At 38.1% G+C, this 16,180-nt stretch overlaps 3 protein-coding genes across 4 annotated transcripts in view; 2 read left to right on the forward strand and 1 right to left on the reverse strand.

Moving 5' to 3' along the window:
• LOC130178685 (dynein axonemal heavy chain 8-like) overlaps positions 1–2,382 on the forward strand; it is a 33,833-nt gene extending 31,451 nt beyond the window's left edge. Inside the window, exons 85-90 of the mRNA XM_056391130.1 lie at positions 78–238; positions 343–499; positions 582–734; positions 968–1,157; positions 1,419–1,540; positions 1,765–2,382. Coding sequence (XP_056247105.1) covers positions 78–238; positions 343–499; positions 582–734; positions 968–1,157; positions 1,419–1,540; positions 1,765–2,052 — 1,071 coding nt within the window. The 3' untranslated portion in view covers positions 2,053–2,382. The remainder of the gene's footprint in view (positions 1–77; positions 239–342; positions 500–581; positions 735–967; positions 1,158–1,418; positions 1,541–1,764) is intronic.
• A 1,151-nt stretch (positions 2,383–3,533) lies between these two features.
• atcayb (ATCAY kinesin light chain interacting caytaxin b) overlaps positions 3,534–16,180 on the forward strand; it is a 38,627-nt gene continuing 25,980 nt past the window's right edge. Inside the window, exons 1-2 of the transcript XR_008829185.1 lie at positions 3,534–3,660; positions 3,739–3,819. The gene's annotated coding sequence lies outside the window, so the exon portion shown is untranslated. The remainder of the gene's footprint in view (positions 3,661–3,738; positions 3,820–16,180) is intronic.
• On the reverse strand, positions 5,997–14,294 carry LOC130178591 (retinal homeobox protein Rx2-like). 2 transcript variants are annotated; one of them, XM_056390961.1, is made up of 4 exons: positions 14,124–14,294; positions 12,894–13,391; positions 8,739–8,995; positions 5,997–8,327 (listed from the first exon to the last, which is right to left on the reverse strand). In XM_056390961.1, exons 2-4 carry the CDS (start codon positions 13,174–13,176, stop codon positions 7,890–7,892), a joined length of 978 nt encoding a protein of 325 aa, XP_056246936.1. In that variant the 5' UTR covers positions 13,177–13,391; positions 14,124–14,294; the 3' UTR covers positions 5,997–7,889. The 2 variants fall into 2 exon arrangements, with proteins under 2 accessions (XP_056246936.1, XP_056246937.1); XM_056390962.1 differs by lacking the exon at positions 14,124–14,294 and having other exon boundaries at positions 12,894–13,417.

Genomic DNA, 16,180 nt, shown 5'->3' on the forward strand with positions numbered 1-16,180 from the left:
GTGTTTGTTCGTGTGTTATATCTCCTTGATCAACATTTATCAAATTTATTACAATACTTTTGTGTTTTTAATTGCAGGTGTGGTTCAGTAAAAAGATGTTTGACCCATCATTTTGCTTCTACACGGATTACAAAATTCCAGTGTGCAAGACAGTAGTGGAGTACATGGAATACATTGAGAGCTTGCCGACTGTAGATTCACCCCAAGCGTTGGGGCTGCATCCTAATGCTGATATCACGTAAGGAGACATCCTAAAACTATTTATGATGATAATGTCTGATAGTAAAATGTGTAATGTTATTACTAACATAGCATTTTTGCTTTCTGTTAAATGTTGACCAGGTATCAGACAAACACATCTGCTGAAGTGCTAGACACAATCACAAATATTCAGCCCAAGGAAAGCGGAGGGGGATCAGGAGAGACTAGAGAGTCCATTGTTTACAGCATGGCAGAGGACATGTTGGAGAAACTGCCCCCTAATTATGTGCCACATGAGGTCTGTTTGTTTGACCATTAGTGTTTTAGTTACCAATTCTTGCACTGACTAAAATCTAAACTAAACTCTTTTATGGGTTAAGGTCAAAGACAGGCTATTGAAGATGGGAGCTCTGAGACCAATGAACATCTTCCTACGTCAGGAGGTGGATCGAATGCAAAGGATCATCCGTGTGGTGCGCACTAGCCTGACTGACTTGAAGCTAGCCATTGATGGCACTATCATAATGAGTGAGGTCAGATTTTTGCACTTTCTTTCTTAAAATACTAACCTCAGTACATGTTTGCATTTTTATTCTAACATTTCCCACAGTTCATATTCACTGGATATGTGTATACTGAAACACTTTAAATGTAACATGTAAAAATGTATTCTATTCCTAAACTATGTTATGTTTAAACTATCTTTCAAATTAGGATTTTTTTTTAGGGGTTAAAGTGAAACTACTGATCTGTACTTGACTCTTAGAACCTCCGTGACGCCCTGGATAATATTTTCGATGCCCGTGTGCCAAATCTGTGGAGGAAAATCTCCTGGGAGTCATCCACACTGGGCTTTTGGTTCACTGAGCTTCTAGAGAGAAACAAACAGTTCCGCAGCTGGGTGTTTGATGGAAGACCCAAAACCTTTTGGATGACAGGCTTCTTCAACCCACAGGGTAGGTAACAGGTTTTTGTGGAATAAGGCATTTTTATAGCTGCCTTTCACCAATATAGTAGAACAACTAGACTGGTTGTATAAATGCTTGTCCTAAGTCATTGTAGTCTTCACTGTAGTTAACAGATTTACCGTGATTTATTGAGAAATGCTGAGTTTATTGGTGGTAAGATGTGCTAAAATTAAGAACTGTCGCCATAGGTAAGGTTGATTTGTATTCAGATCAATGTGTGCTCATGTCTTACCTGGGGGATGTTTACAGGGTTCCTGACAGCCATGAGACAAGAAGTAACCAGGGCAAACAAAGGCTGGGCTCTGGACACTGTCACCCTGCACAACAAAGTACTGAAGCAGGGAAAAGAGGAGATCACAGCCTCCCCTTCAGTGAGTCAAAAAGCATGATATTACTAACAATACACCACTTAATAATAGTCAAACATAAATCTCATATTAAGTGTACATTAGCGTTTATGATAAACCAAGTTGGACATTTGCAAGTGCAACAGTATTGTCTGCACATAGTGACTGATGTGAAACAAGTGAACAATTAATAGTTATTATTTTAGAAAACATTCATTGTTCTGTCACTAATTACCTTTCATCAACAGGAGGGAGTTTATGTATATGGTCTGTTCCTGGATGGCGCTGGCTGGGACAGGAAGAACACCTGTCTCACTGAGTCCTCACCCAAAGTGCTTTTCATACCTTTGCCTGTCATCCATATGTTTGCCGTCAATTCCACTGCACCGGTGGATCCTAAACTCTATGTCTGTCCTATCTACAAGAAACCAAGGCGCACAGACTTGAATTACATCACAGCTGTGGTGTTGCCCACCATCAAGTCACCAGACCACTGGATCTTGCGTGGAGTTGCCCTTCTCTGTGACATCACATAAAACATGACTGACATGTCTTTATTAATGTGTAATATTGATTAAAGGGAAAATAAATATATTTCTTTGACAAGAGGTATACTTATTGTAAGTATTGATCGTTACTATTAAATTGCCATATAAAATTGAAGTATTACACAAAAAGAAAAAGTATGCTTTACCATTGAGAATGGATGGTCTATTAGCTGACAAATCATTCCAGTGGTATAAAGCAATGCTGAGTAATGGTCGTTTTGCCCTTTTATACAATTAATGTTCCAGGAATGAGTATATTTGCCAGCTGTGTAACCTCTCAATTGCTGAACTTAAATTACATTTTAATGGAAAAACTAATCACTTCCAGTGCTTCATTTAGAAAAGTCTGTAATCTGATGGTCAATATCAATACTTTTGAGTTCTTTTTCATCAGACATAAAAGGCTTGATAAGGCTATTCTGCATATATTGTAAAAAAAATTCTGATGCATGAATGAGCGGTGAGCTCTCCCCAATCAAGTAAGCAGCTACACGTAAATTATCTGGGCATGATTTGGGTCACATGGTCATGAAAAACCTGGGGAAATCGTGGAATTTGAGAGTAGCAATTTCCAGCCCTGGATCATTTTTGGAAAAATAAATAAACCCTGAGGCTTTGGAGAAATTTGCTTCACAAATACCTGTATAATAGAGTAGATGTGCTTCTGTTAAGATCGACCGAGAAAACAAGATAGGTTTATAGGTTTAATAAAACTTGTTGGAGCAGATTATCTTAGTTACGTCATTTTAGGATATATTGTACTCTGCATATGTGACGTCACATTCTGACCCGGATTGCAACTTGTACTTGAAAGAGATCAATTCAAACAAAGCCAGATAAAAAAAACTATTTAATAATATTTGTCTTAATTTGGGCAAATATATGGCATTAATTGAGAGAAACCAGAACCCAGGACCTGAAAAATGTCCACTGTGAAGTAAATCGTTTGACACGTCGAACATGGGCGAGGTAGCGTTTGCTAGCCATGCTAAAGCAGCTAAGCACCAGGCTGCTGCGTGCGAATCACCGCAAATGCCGACCAACGTAACTCCCGCTTCTAGCTGCAGTGCTGCCCCCCCCCCCGCCACCAAACAAGGGACAGAGTCGGGTGCTGTTTCCAGAAATGAAGCTCCAACTGCAGAGGTACTGTGGCTTAAAGTGGCTAATTCTACCACCGCGAAGATAGTTTTAGGTTGGATATTCGACAGCCATTGAATCAGGATCCAATGGCGTCTTCATACTCAGCTTCACCCAGTGTTAGCAGTGAGTGTAGAATACTGTTAGGCCACATGCGAGCCCTGGCTCTTAACCACAAGGGAACATAACTACCATATGAATTACATAAACCAATATTATTTTCAATACCTAGAAATGCCATAAAAATATATCACTGATATCACTGTAATCCAACTGTATCATCCCATGGCAACCTATTCATCTCCATGTCTGTTCTGTGCACACAGGACTGACACAGCTGGATGTCTTTTCACAGTGTTGCCAAGGTCACAGCTATTGAAGTACAGGGCTGTCAAGTTTACCACCAACATGTTTTGTAGCCAACCATCCTGTCAGTGCTACTGGGTGTAGTGGAAGAAGGTAAGAGTAATCTATCGGATCTTGCTGCTTTTTATGAAATGACAGAGATGTTGATGCTGACCCTTATTTTGTATACAGGATGAGAATAGAGATGAAACCGGGAAGACAACCACCACACCACTCGGGCCAACACTCATTCAAGCTGTGAAAGGAAGGCAGGTAAGTCATACTGGGGAAAGGCCAACACAAAAGTTGTGGTTGTAGGAGCATTTGTTTTGGTCTGGGATGCTGGCGCTCTAGTGTGACATCTAGTGGAAGTGAATATATATACCCTTTAAAATCTGCAGCAGTCTCATCTCATCTTTGGATTTCAAATATCTACAAAAGAGGGGAAGAAGTCTATAACTTCTGTAGACTTCTACAAACTATTGACAGGAGACTTTCTGGTCTGGTAGTAGATTGATAAAAGAAAATTGAAGGTACCATTAATATACATAAGATTATTTTTAGAAAACATTGACAGCATTATTATTTAGAACAATGTACTGTTTTAGAAAACATCATGGGAAAATCAAAAGCTATACAGTTTGTAATTTTTGAAAAGCCATTATTGCAATATACAATGGTAAAGAGGAAGACACTCAAGCCAGGTGATTGTCTAACGTGTGTTGGTGCATGCCATGTGCATGAGTGTAAGACAAGTAAGAAAGTGCTGTTTGAGTAACGTGTGTTTTCTCAAAGTAAACACTGGGCCAAAGACGAGCAACTGGCGCCAGCCATCCACTTCCCCCCACCCTCTGAGTGATCTGCAATTATGTCAAGAGGGGAAAATGGTGTCCCTTTGAAAAGTGTTCTTAATCAAACCCAATTAATTCCGCTCCTTTCCCTTATTATTTCCACCGTGGACCACGTCCCGCTAGTCAGCCTGTTAACTAGAGCCTGGGCCCCAGCGAAGGTCATGCTTGACCAAGCAAAATAACATAATAATGTGTGTAATTAATTACTAGTTCTGGGTGCGTCTCTTGCAGTTTCTGGATGTTGCTACATTAAGTCTTTCTGACAAAGGTGTGGTGAGAGAGGGTTATCACTAAATATAGCATAGTGAAGACACTTTTCATCTACACCCTTCCACTGATTTATTGTGCCTAACTACTCAAGCATATAACTGGTGTGAATATTTATCAACTGTTCTCCCTGTAAAATTAAAGTGTAGAAATTAATAGCAGGGTAGACAGAGAAATAACTTTTTAAAGTTCACAATGTCCTATCCTTGACAATTTCATAGTGCAAAGGTGCTAAGTGGCCTACATATTATTTTGTAAACCTTTTTATAATTTTTATGTTCCCAAGAGTAAACTCAGCTGAGATTCTTCTGTTCTTGTCTCAAAGGCAAACACTTAAACACTTGCTCAAACACTAGTATTATTCTTACAGACAATTCTAAAGCAGATTTAGTGCACAGTATAGACAGTGGTTGAAATGCATTCATACTATATTATTTTCTAAACATGTCTGGAAGGGTTTGAACAGCAGTAGTCCATTTAACATGACAAAAACTAAGGCTGTTTTTATTTTTGTCCTATTTAAATGGTTTATTCTAAAAGGTTATAACCCAACTCATCAGTTTACTGCTAATAGAGTGCTGCCTCAGCAATCAGTTGGCTTTGGTTCTTGGGACACTGTAAACTGAGGTATTTACCACACTAAGAAAAAATAACAGACCATACAAATAATATTTCAATTTCTGCCAAAGCTGCTAAGCTTCTAAAATAATAAGCTTCTTCACACATAAGGGTTATTCATTTTCACTTCTTCCCTTTAGAGAAGTTGTGTACACCATTGGTCCTTTGTAATGTAGTGACCCTATACCAACCTCCAAATATATTTTACTATAGATAATAAAATAGATTTGGAGATAGAGAGAAGTTGTGAGGCATTTGAACAACACATCTTGTTGATGTCAACTTAAAACAAAACACTGACTAAGTCACAAAAATTGGTGGATGTTAAGTTTAGGTTGTCTAAGTGCTCAGATGCAAAATAGATCACTATTCAGACCTCCATCCCCCCAAAAATTGGAGCAGTTAAGCCACACAGGCTACTGGAGGGCAATTAGAGTTTGAGCCCTTATGGCCTCTGCAGCCTAGCAGGCGGGGCCTCCTGACACCCCTGGTTGGGCCTGATGGAGTGGAGCTTCATCTGCCTAACGGCCTGGCAAAGCTCCACAGGCCTGGACGAACACAACAGGCCTCCATCAGGCCAGCTTGCTCTGTCACAGCTTACATGGCCTATTGTACGCCAGCGCTCATTAACGGCAGTAAGTCATGTTGGTGGCTCACTAATGGATGTGTGGAAAGAAAAACAAAATCCACAGCCAAAGTGCTTCTACAGAAGTGCTACTGTAACTTTATTCTGTGTTTTGCACATGGAAAATTAATGTCACAATTTAAAAACTTGAAAGAACTAGAAATTAGTATATAATTATATTGAAAACTGATGAAAAAGATAATAAACATCCACATACATTTATAAATGTTTCTCCTAGTAAAAAGATATGTTCCTTTTTTATTTCTTTGGCCTTTTAGTCCACTGTTATCAACAGGGATTAAAAACAAAATAAACAACAAAACCTATAAAACGGACAGTGTGGATGCTGCCATTTCTAAAGGCCATGATATAGAGATAATTGATGATCATTTGAAGTGATGTTGATGATAAGTCTTCCTTACACTTCATAATGGTGTCCACTGAGGACTTTCAGTGGCAGGTGTGTGCCTCAAAGCGTTGGTATGATGCTTTGCAAGTTACTATTCTCTTGAGCTACAGAAGAAATCACAATTAAAAAGATTAACTTTGTTAGCACAGCACCCTTCTGCATCAATTTAATGCACACACACCAAATGCACATGCAGTATAAAAAGACACACCCAGTATCACCATGACCTTATGTCTCTGAGCAAGGTCAGTGCAACGTTATCTCCTTCTAGTTGTGGTCCAACTGTTGCATTTAACTGCGCTATTCCCAAGAGGTAAGATAGGCTGCTTGCACCCATTAACTTTGTCTGTTTATATTCACCTGACTTACTGAAGATGAATAGGGTGCACAATATACTACACAGATATGTCGAGCTGTACCTGTAACTTAGAAATAATATAACTGGACAAATTTAAGAGGAGTTAATCAGGTCTTGAAATGGGGTTTTCAGGGGCATCTGAGGGCATTCTGTCTATGGCTGAGAGGTTAATCGCTTTAAAAGCAGTAATTAGGTGTTAAGAGGTTAGTTTGTCTGTTTAAATTAGCCTCCAAGCCTGATCACACTCTGTGACTTCTGATAACCCCCTACACACCCATCCCACCATGACTTCATGCTCTCCAAAAGGCCATTTTAATGATTTAAATAAAAAACACTCACATTGCCTTTAAACCCAAAACAAAGTTAAATTGAGGTTCGAAAATGGTTTTAAAATACACATTGTTGCGCACTTTATAGCAACTGAAAATACAGTAAAAAAAAAAAAATGTACATGCCGTCCATTTAAATGAACAAAGAGAAAATCCAACCAAATAGACATGCAAAGAGAGAAACCATATTCATACTAAAACTGCCTAGTTCTCAACGACTAGATACCAGCAAACACCCTCAAAATGCAGTGCAGTGGTTATTACTGTAAACCTCGTGTTAACACTTCATGGGAGCAGGAAACCTTATACCCTGGAGACTGTAGACAGAGTTAGGGTAAGTATTGTGTATATTTCCACCAAAAAGGTCAGAACACCACTCAATTAAGACAGTAAACTTGTATAAATTTGTTGAAATTTGTCACCAAGTAATCACTCAAATTGCAAAAACATTGCTACTTCTGACCACATGGCTCTACAAAGCCTCTCATACACTATACCGCATTTCAGATTGTCAATAATGTCTCAAATTCCTCTATATAAAGTGTCAAAACATTCATGTTGAAGATTTGCTCTCACTCAAACAAAATAGTCTATTCCCCAACAATTTGAGCTAATCCAAAATTAAATGACCCCAGAGATTTGATCATTTATCCTTAGGGGTAAAACACGGTTCATTCAAAATGAATTGAATTTTAATGAATTTCAAAAAAATCACGAGAAGTTAATTTTGAGAGTTGCTTATTAGCATCAGTCAAAAAGATAGCAGACTTCAAACTCCTTTGGTGTCATGTATCCTCTTCATTGGTACATGAAACAAACAGTGGAAAAGCAGTTTGTAAACAATCATGGGAGCAGCTCAAAAATCCGTTCACAGTGCCCCACCAGATCACATGTGCTGCCAGGTTTTATCCATCGACTGAATGTGCTCTTTGGCCTTCATCCTGAGTGCTGCAATGCTGGAACTCCTGTCGTCCTCCATCGGGTATTTATCATTGAAGCTGGGAGTGCACTGGTAGGGAGGTGGGCCCATGGGCTGCATACCTTGGACCATGGCAGGCGGGGTGTTGAGGAAGCTGTGGCTTGGATATGCAGACTGCAGGCCCTGCGGTGAGCCCATGAACCCAGGGATGGTATGCATAGACGTGGCACTGGAGATGGGTGAGGTCAGCCAGGGATCTAGGGGCATCGGGTTAGCCACTGGACTGGCATTGAGAGGCATTGGGGGGCGGCTGAAGGATAACATGGGCGAATCGTGGAGCTTCATGGTGCTAGTGTCCATCTTTTCTTGTCGTCTCCACTTGGCTCTTCGGTTCTGGAACCACACCTGAACATAGAGAATGTAAAAACATGAGATGGTGAAGTGAGGTGCAGGCACTGAGGCAGAATTGCAAGAATAAAGCTATAAAAAAATTACAAAAAATGGAATGGATTGTGCTGTCCTCCACAGTGTACTTTATGATACTACCATTAGGTGGTGCAGAAGTTGGAAACATTCAGATTTATTTTGATGTCCAAATTCATTTCCATTTAAAACTATTTTCATCTTTTTATGCATCCCTAATATATATGGCTGATCCTGTTCTTATTCAGAGGTAGTATGTGTAGTGACAATGGATTTGGAGGTTGCAGCAGTGGTTTTGATGATAGGTCTTTGCAGCAAAGGGCAAAACAAAAAATAATGTATCTCGTAATTAAATGTGTTATGTTGGAGGTTAAGATATCGCCCAGTCTTTACCTGAACTCGAACCTCAGGCAAGTTGACTTTCATTGCCAACTCTTCACGGCTGTAGACGTCTGGGTAATGGGACTTCTCGAAGGCTCGCTCCAGCTCATGAAGCTGATAGGTGGTGAAGGTGGTACGGTTTCTTCTATGTTTCTTTTTAGTGTGCTCTTCCTCTATCATGGTGTCTGGAGACCCCTCAGCAACCTCCACATCCTTCTGCAGGTCACTCATTTCTCCATCACACTTGTCACCGGAGAAAAGGTCAGATTCTTAAATAAAGGAGAGGGTACATATTGTAAGTTTGAATTTTTGTTTAGATGTCTTTCATTAAATGAGCAAAACAGGTATCATTAACCATTTGTATTTTTTTCATATTAGGGATTCATATCTATTAACACCTATCAGAATTAACGTAACATTTTTAAACAAACAACTGGTGTGCAACTGGTATCAAGCCAGTAAGCAGTCCTTACACTAGCATATTGACAAATTTTATAATGGCTGAGTAAAGCCAAGCATATGAGGACACAGCAAGGTGGAGCTGAGGGAGCAATTGAGGATCTCAGAGAAGTAGGAGTATTATATATTTAAAGCCACAAAGGCAAACCTCTCAGTACATCAGTTTAGGGACAGTTTTGTACATTACCCTACCAACAACTTAAAACTGAAGAGTTATAACATTAATGAATAATTGGGAATTGATACCTCAAAGCCACTTTTTTTTTTCTCCAAAACAACTTGGTTAGTATTTATTCATAATTCAAATGTTTTGACAGCTCAAGTTAATAGTCAAAATTGCAATATTGCAAAAAAAACCAACAGTAACCTTACTGTAAGGTGTGTATATATATGACATGCAAATGTCAGCTACAGCCCTGTTTGTTTTCTGTGCTTATGGTGACTTGGCACCATATTTTCGTTGCTGATCAAATAGAGTTGGTAGTGTAGGCTCCCGCTGTTTCTGTCTAGTTCCTGGTCGACTTTTCTCAGCTTCAATCTGGGATTATAAGAGAAATAAAACACTTTTCAGACACAAATAATTGTGTTATCCTGTTAAATAACACTGTTTATTAACGTTACAGATGAGCAGGACTGATAACGTTTGCTGCCTAGCTCGCACATTAACTGTAGTCGTTTTATTATTAGCCATAGCCGCTAGCTTAATGATAACTTAACAGACGGCTAATGTGGCTATCAGCTAATTGCTAATAGTTAAACGGCTAGCGTTAACGTGTGCTGCCAGCCAGGTAAAATAATAATGCAAAATAATTCCAAACGGCACATTTGCTTTTTTCAATTTCAACTAAAACAGGTTGCGAAGGTCCTTCAGCTGCAGCACTTGCCATGTTAATTTAGTTTTATGCTGGCAACACCAGCCAGCTTGGTGTTGTGAACGTCAACTAGCCTTCATGTGTTCAGCTGTGAGTGAGAGGATGGGCTGTGTGCCTGCCTGTCTGCAGTGGTGCTGTATGAAGTTGTGTGTCAACTGGAGGTGAAGACGGCATTATTCGTATCAATACTGTTGCAAATGAGCACATAATCCGATACTAATACTTTTAGTATCGATTAGTATCTGAGTATCTTTTTTTTTTTGACAACCCTAATTACTAGTAATAAAAATTTGTTTATTACCTTTTATTTGTTTCTTTGAAAACAAATAAATGAGGAATGAATTTGTACTTGATCTACTATATATTGTCTTTTATCTAGTTTTAAGCCAAAAACTATTTACCAAAAGAAAACATCTTTATTTATGTGTGATTGATCATTTCATTTTAATATATAGTCTGATCAAAAAGTGAAATCTTCCCATCATGATAAAACAGCTTAATGACTGATGACCTTCTATATTGCTGAGGGTTTGTGAACCCCAGGGGTTTGGGGAGTCCAAATGACATCAAGTCTTTCACTGAATTCTTCCCTTGCAGTAATCCCATAGTAACAGATGCTACCAGTTAAAGCTCCGAGTGCCCGCCTCCTCTAATCTAACAAGGGATTTTAGTTGGCTTCTGCACAGGCCTAGTACAGTCATAGTCCAGATTGTGTCTTCCAAGAAATTGATGTACAGCAAGTGAGCCATGTGTGTGATGCCTCTGAGCTCGTTAATCATACCAAATCACTTAAGGCAGTTTGGTCAGCAGATCATTGGTTTGAAATAAGGATGCCAAGTAGCAAAAGCTTTGTGTTCAAAGTAGGTTGTTGTGCTATTAAGATTGTTCTGAAGCTCCAGTTTATTATCTCTGTAGCATACTACAGAGATAACCATATGCAAAGGCCATAAAGTAAATCCAGGCAATAAATAAAGGAATGTAGCCTGCAGTATCAGTCATATCTTATCATATATCATATATACATACTAAAAGTGTGATGGTATAAAGTAAAAGAATCAATCTTTCCCATTGAGTTCATTTAAAAGATAATACTCCTTAAATCTTGCTCCGTAAATGGTTTTAATTTTTTACAACAGAAAAAGTACCAAAGGTTTCATAGAAATACTAATTACTCCTGTCCCGTACACTAATTCACTTCTCCACTGTTGATGTGTTCCTGCTCTTCCATCAGACAGAAATGCTCAGTCCTAGCTCACGCACTGGCTTATGTCTGTTGTGTTTATGCTCTTGTGGTTATTTTACTGTTCACCTCACTGTTGCAGCTGTGATAATTAAGTGTTTCTATTTTCAGCTATTAAGCATGATCATTTGTACTGCAGGCATATATTCACACAGTTATATCCTATATATAGAGATAATTAGTTTGTCCTTTGGTAGCTAAAAATCTGTAGTTTCCAGGAGTCCACAGGATGTAAATGAAATCTTTCTAATTTGAATGAGTAACAGAAGGCCACATTCAGGCATGGTTACCCAAAAACAATACAGTGGAAATTGCTTATTGATTGTAGGTGTCCATAATTCTACAGCACTGTTGTGTTTGTAGCTTTTTGCAAGGTCAGTTTAGTAGTAATTTTTAAAATACCTAAGAGCTTGATCGGTTTCATAAATCATTTGAAAGAATATAACAATGTTATATTTGATAACTTAAGCATATGGCAGGTGAATATCATGTTTACAACAGGATTTAGTAAGATTTTTAGGATATAAGTAGTTGTAAAACAAAAGCAATTGAACATCCCTCATCACACCCAAATATAGCAGATTTGCAGTCAGTCGTAATGGCTAGCAACAGGCTGATTTCACTGGCTTTTTTTTCAGCCAGACCCACCAGTGCCTCCATACTTGCGTCAGCCGAGAACACTATTTTACATTTCAGTATCCCAATATTACCAAATACAACACGTAAGGTGGCCTGAATGGACCTTTCTCACAATCAACAAAGCAAGAAGAGGGCAGGTGTAACTAATTACATTAATCTAGGCTCACTCCCATACAGGTGTGTCAATAAGTAACAATACCTGGGCCCTGGCACTAAAGCACCTGAATGGAATCTAACTGTTTTCCATATTAGTAGCTTCACGTGTGTTTGAAAAGTTGGATAAAAAAAAAAAGAGAAAAACCTGTTACAAGGAAATGTATGTAAAATGATGAACACATTTAATGGTAACAAGTAATAAACATTGCAACTTGTTTGTTTTTTTTCTGCGTAAACCTCATATAGAATAAATCTAATTTCAAAACAGCAGACACAGAATCTACATGTTTGTTATTAATCCATCCTTCTTTGGCTGCCGTTTATATTTCTGTTGTTATATAGCACTGCAAATGTGAGTGTATAGTGACATAAAATTATATTTTCTGAGAATTGTTTAATCTTTAGAGGGAGGCACACAAATATACAGTACCAGTCAAATGTTTGGACACATTTCTTTATGTGAATGGGAAAGTATGTTCAAACTTTTCTACTCAGCGTGTTTGGACAAAAAGTAAAAGTTACATTTATATAATTCACATCGCTATAATTTTAGACAACCAAATAATTCGTCATTACAGTCTTTGCTAAAAGGTGACATTGAACGTCTTTATGGAAGAGCACTGGTCCAATACATTGCGCAAACTGTGTGGGAGTATTGCGTACGAGACTGGGACAAACTTAGTACAGCTCTAATTCCACGTGTTGCATGGGTAAAGACAAAATCCCCTGAACTCGTTATGATACTGAAGAAATGTTTCAGAGAGTTTTTGTGCCTGACGCTTCTTTTCTTAAAAGACTCACCATGGTAGGAAGAGTGTTGGGAGCTGTCACCCAGTTCTGGAAGGTGCCCATAGGGGTCTGATGGAACCTGCTTTTCATGGTGCTGTGGGTTTTCTTCATTGGCTTTATGGCTGTCATCATCTCCTACCGAATGGAGTAAAGGGTCCTGGTCTTTAGTGAACCCTAGTATGACATCAATACTGTGGACCCTGCCTCCACTGCTTGAACCGGCACCTTTTGCCATATCATAGTTGTCTAGGCAACTATCGTCCACAATTCCCAGGGTATCCATTGACAAATGCATCCGATCCTTTAGAGACACTTTCTCTCTTCCTTGTCAGAAAAAAATCAAACTGCTACCAAGTGAGAAAAGGCAAAGCAGCTGTTGCACAGAGCTCTTCTGTCTCACATGCAATGGAGCAGCTTTGTGTGAAGCGTGAGGGCTGTATCCTTCGAGGATAACTTCCGTGAGGTTCAATGTATTATCTCCACAAAAGCAGAACAAGCTCACATCTTCGTCTGCAAAAAAAAAAGAAAAAAAGTCAAATCAGCATAAATAGAACAGGGCTGTGCACTTAGATATAAAAAGTAATTTAATGGCTTATCAGTAGTCTTGACTGTTTTTACATGAGTTGTAGTTGAAATTAAACATGTTAACATTCATGACTAAGTTTATTTGTTTAAAGATAAATTACTCTAAATAGTCTGTGAATATCTTCTAGAAATTTCTTTTTTTTTCTACAGCAAGAAACTTTACCAAGGAATGCTATGTTAGCATAATTTCCATTATGACTGATAATCAGAATCATAAACAGTTATGTATTGTTGACTACACACAGGGGACACAGGGGACAAGCAGCTATCATAAAATAAGTAGGAGGAATTCATAAGTGAAACAGTTAGGAAATCTTTGCTCTTTACACTGACACATTTTGGGTCTATGAATATGTTTAGTTTATAGTGCTTTGAAAAAATAATCAAATTATCTTTCAACTGTTTTACTAACTGTTTCCCATCAGTTTTTACTTATACCTTTTGAACTTCAGCATGTATAAAGGTATGCAGTTTATTTTGTTTAAAATAAATCAAAGACATCTGAGACTGTCTTGAGAGTCACTAAAAGGCAAGCTGAACTTTGAAAATATTTTCTTTTAGATGCCCATTTAATACAAATGGGCATCATGGAAACTCATATATCCATAAATGTCATAATTAACAGAATGCAAAAGGAAGTACACAAAGTAATCTTACCTTCCTTCAGGTTCCTACCACAGATTATGCTACGCACATGGTGTCTCTGTAGTCCATAAGTAGACGAATGACACTAACAACATCTACTGTAGGCACTTGCTACTCCCAGTTAAGTCCTTGAAATCCCCTGCACACAAGTGAGCAAAGGACCTACTGTTGGAGTCCTGTGCAACAAGCACATGTAATGTTGTTCTCTCCTGACAAAACTCTCCTTAACCACACAAGACACCAAAGCTTTCAGGAGAATGGTAGTAAAACCAAAGGGTTTAAGAGGTTTTTTAATTGGAATCCTTCCCCTTTAAGAATGACTGACAGTTGTTTTCTGGTCAAGTAATTGCTCCAAATGTGTCCTGAATTCAGACCACAGAGGGAGGCCATTGCTAATGAAGCCTCGACAAAACTTTCTTTCAAAAAATCTATTGTCTGAAAGATAATGGCTCGTACGTTTCGCTAATCCCTTCATTATAGACAATGTAAGGGAGAAAAGACACAGAGATGGACTTTTAATTTGAATGGCTACACACTGTAAAGACTTGTATTCATAAAATAGTTTAATTCAAGTAGGCACCTAATTCTTTATGAGCACTGGTGCTTTTCGAATGACATTGTTTAATAATAAAATGAAATAAAACAAAGAAGTGAATCACTTGTGGTTTAAAGTAGATTTGATCACATTACATTGTTCAGTGGGAGAAAAGAATAAGCAATGTTATTATCGTTCCCTATTTAGGAATTTTGTCTAATTAAACCCAGTTATGATACATAGAACAGAACTAATAAGATGCACTGTACAATAATAATGGACATTTTATGCTGCATTTTCATGTTTATATCAGGAGAACTAACAAGAGGCAAACAAACAATGAGTTAAGCTACAGATCTAGGCAAGCAAAGTAATAGGGGACAATCTTTTGTTTAACCTAATTAATTCAAACATGAGCAATTAGTGGACAAAACTAGTGTTGAGCCCAGTCCTTATCACCTCTTTAAAATGTTTCAGTTGCAACTGTGACTCAAAATCATGTTGCTTACATGTGCCAAATAAATAAATAAACAAACAATATGGCCTCTTAGACCTCTGATAGCTCAAAGTGGAATCTGGTTGGGGGCATCTGGGGTGTTTCATCATGCAACCTGCAAGTTTCTCCCTTGCCAGTTGGCAGAACCAAAGCTGTGGCAGCTACAGTAGGTGTTGCAGAGATCAATCCCATCCTTAATGAGCCTAAAGACTTCACTAGAGATTTCCTCTGACCTCACTCCTCCTATCTGAAGATATATTTAGGAGCTCTTTGCATGCCAAACACAAAATGCAACATGGAAAAGTGGTACAGAAAGTGATTTTTCTGACAGTATGTTGTGTGTGTTTAACATGAGCAAACACTTGTTTCAGAAATCCATATTGTCTTAGAGGAAATTGAGTTTGAATTTCAAATTGAGTTAAGTCTTAACCATCCGCCAAACCATATTAAGAACATGCTGACTTTTTATATTATTATTTGATACTCATATCCTTTTGAGATTTGTCTCCCCAAATTCAGACAAATAGTTTAGATTGTTAAACACAGAATTTAGCTTTAATGTTTTCAGGGATTTATTATAGTGTTGGACTCCCAGACTGCTTTGCAGGGAGAAGGACACCATTGTTTTCCTTTGTATACTCTTTCATGCATTGCACATGGATTATTTTTACAAGGCTGAAAACTTATTGTAAAAAATCACAAAGACCAAAAGTACAAAAGTCGAAACTACCAATGTTTACCTATATGTAGCATTTTCATTTCAATAAAAAAAAATTTTTTTTCGACTTTTTTGATTACTAGCAGTCAGTGAACATTTTGTACATTGCGAGCATTTTGCAGAATAGTGGGCGGTAAAAGATTGATAACATTTTTTTGAAATACCTTTCGCTACATGTAGTACACTCAAGAGGGTCTTCCATTGTCTTCAAGGAGTGAGGGAGATACACAAACTTCACACTTGTCTTACGATTGGCAAATGTGTAAGCAGCTGAAAAATTTTAAACGCCAACAAGTTTAAAGCCAAATGGCAACATGAGA

This window comes from Seriola aureovittata, chromosome 12 (assembly GCF_021018895.1).
Source record: "Seriola aureovittata isolate HTS-2021-v1 ecotype China chromosome 12, ASM2101889v1, whole genome shotgun sequence".
Taxonomy (NCBI): Eukaryota; Metazoa; Chordata; class Actinopteri; order Carangiformes; family Carangidae; genus Seriola; species Seriola aureovittata.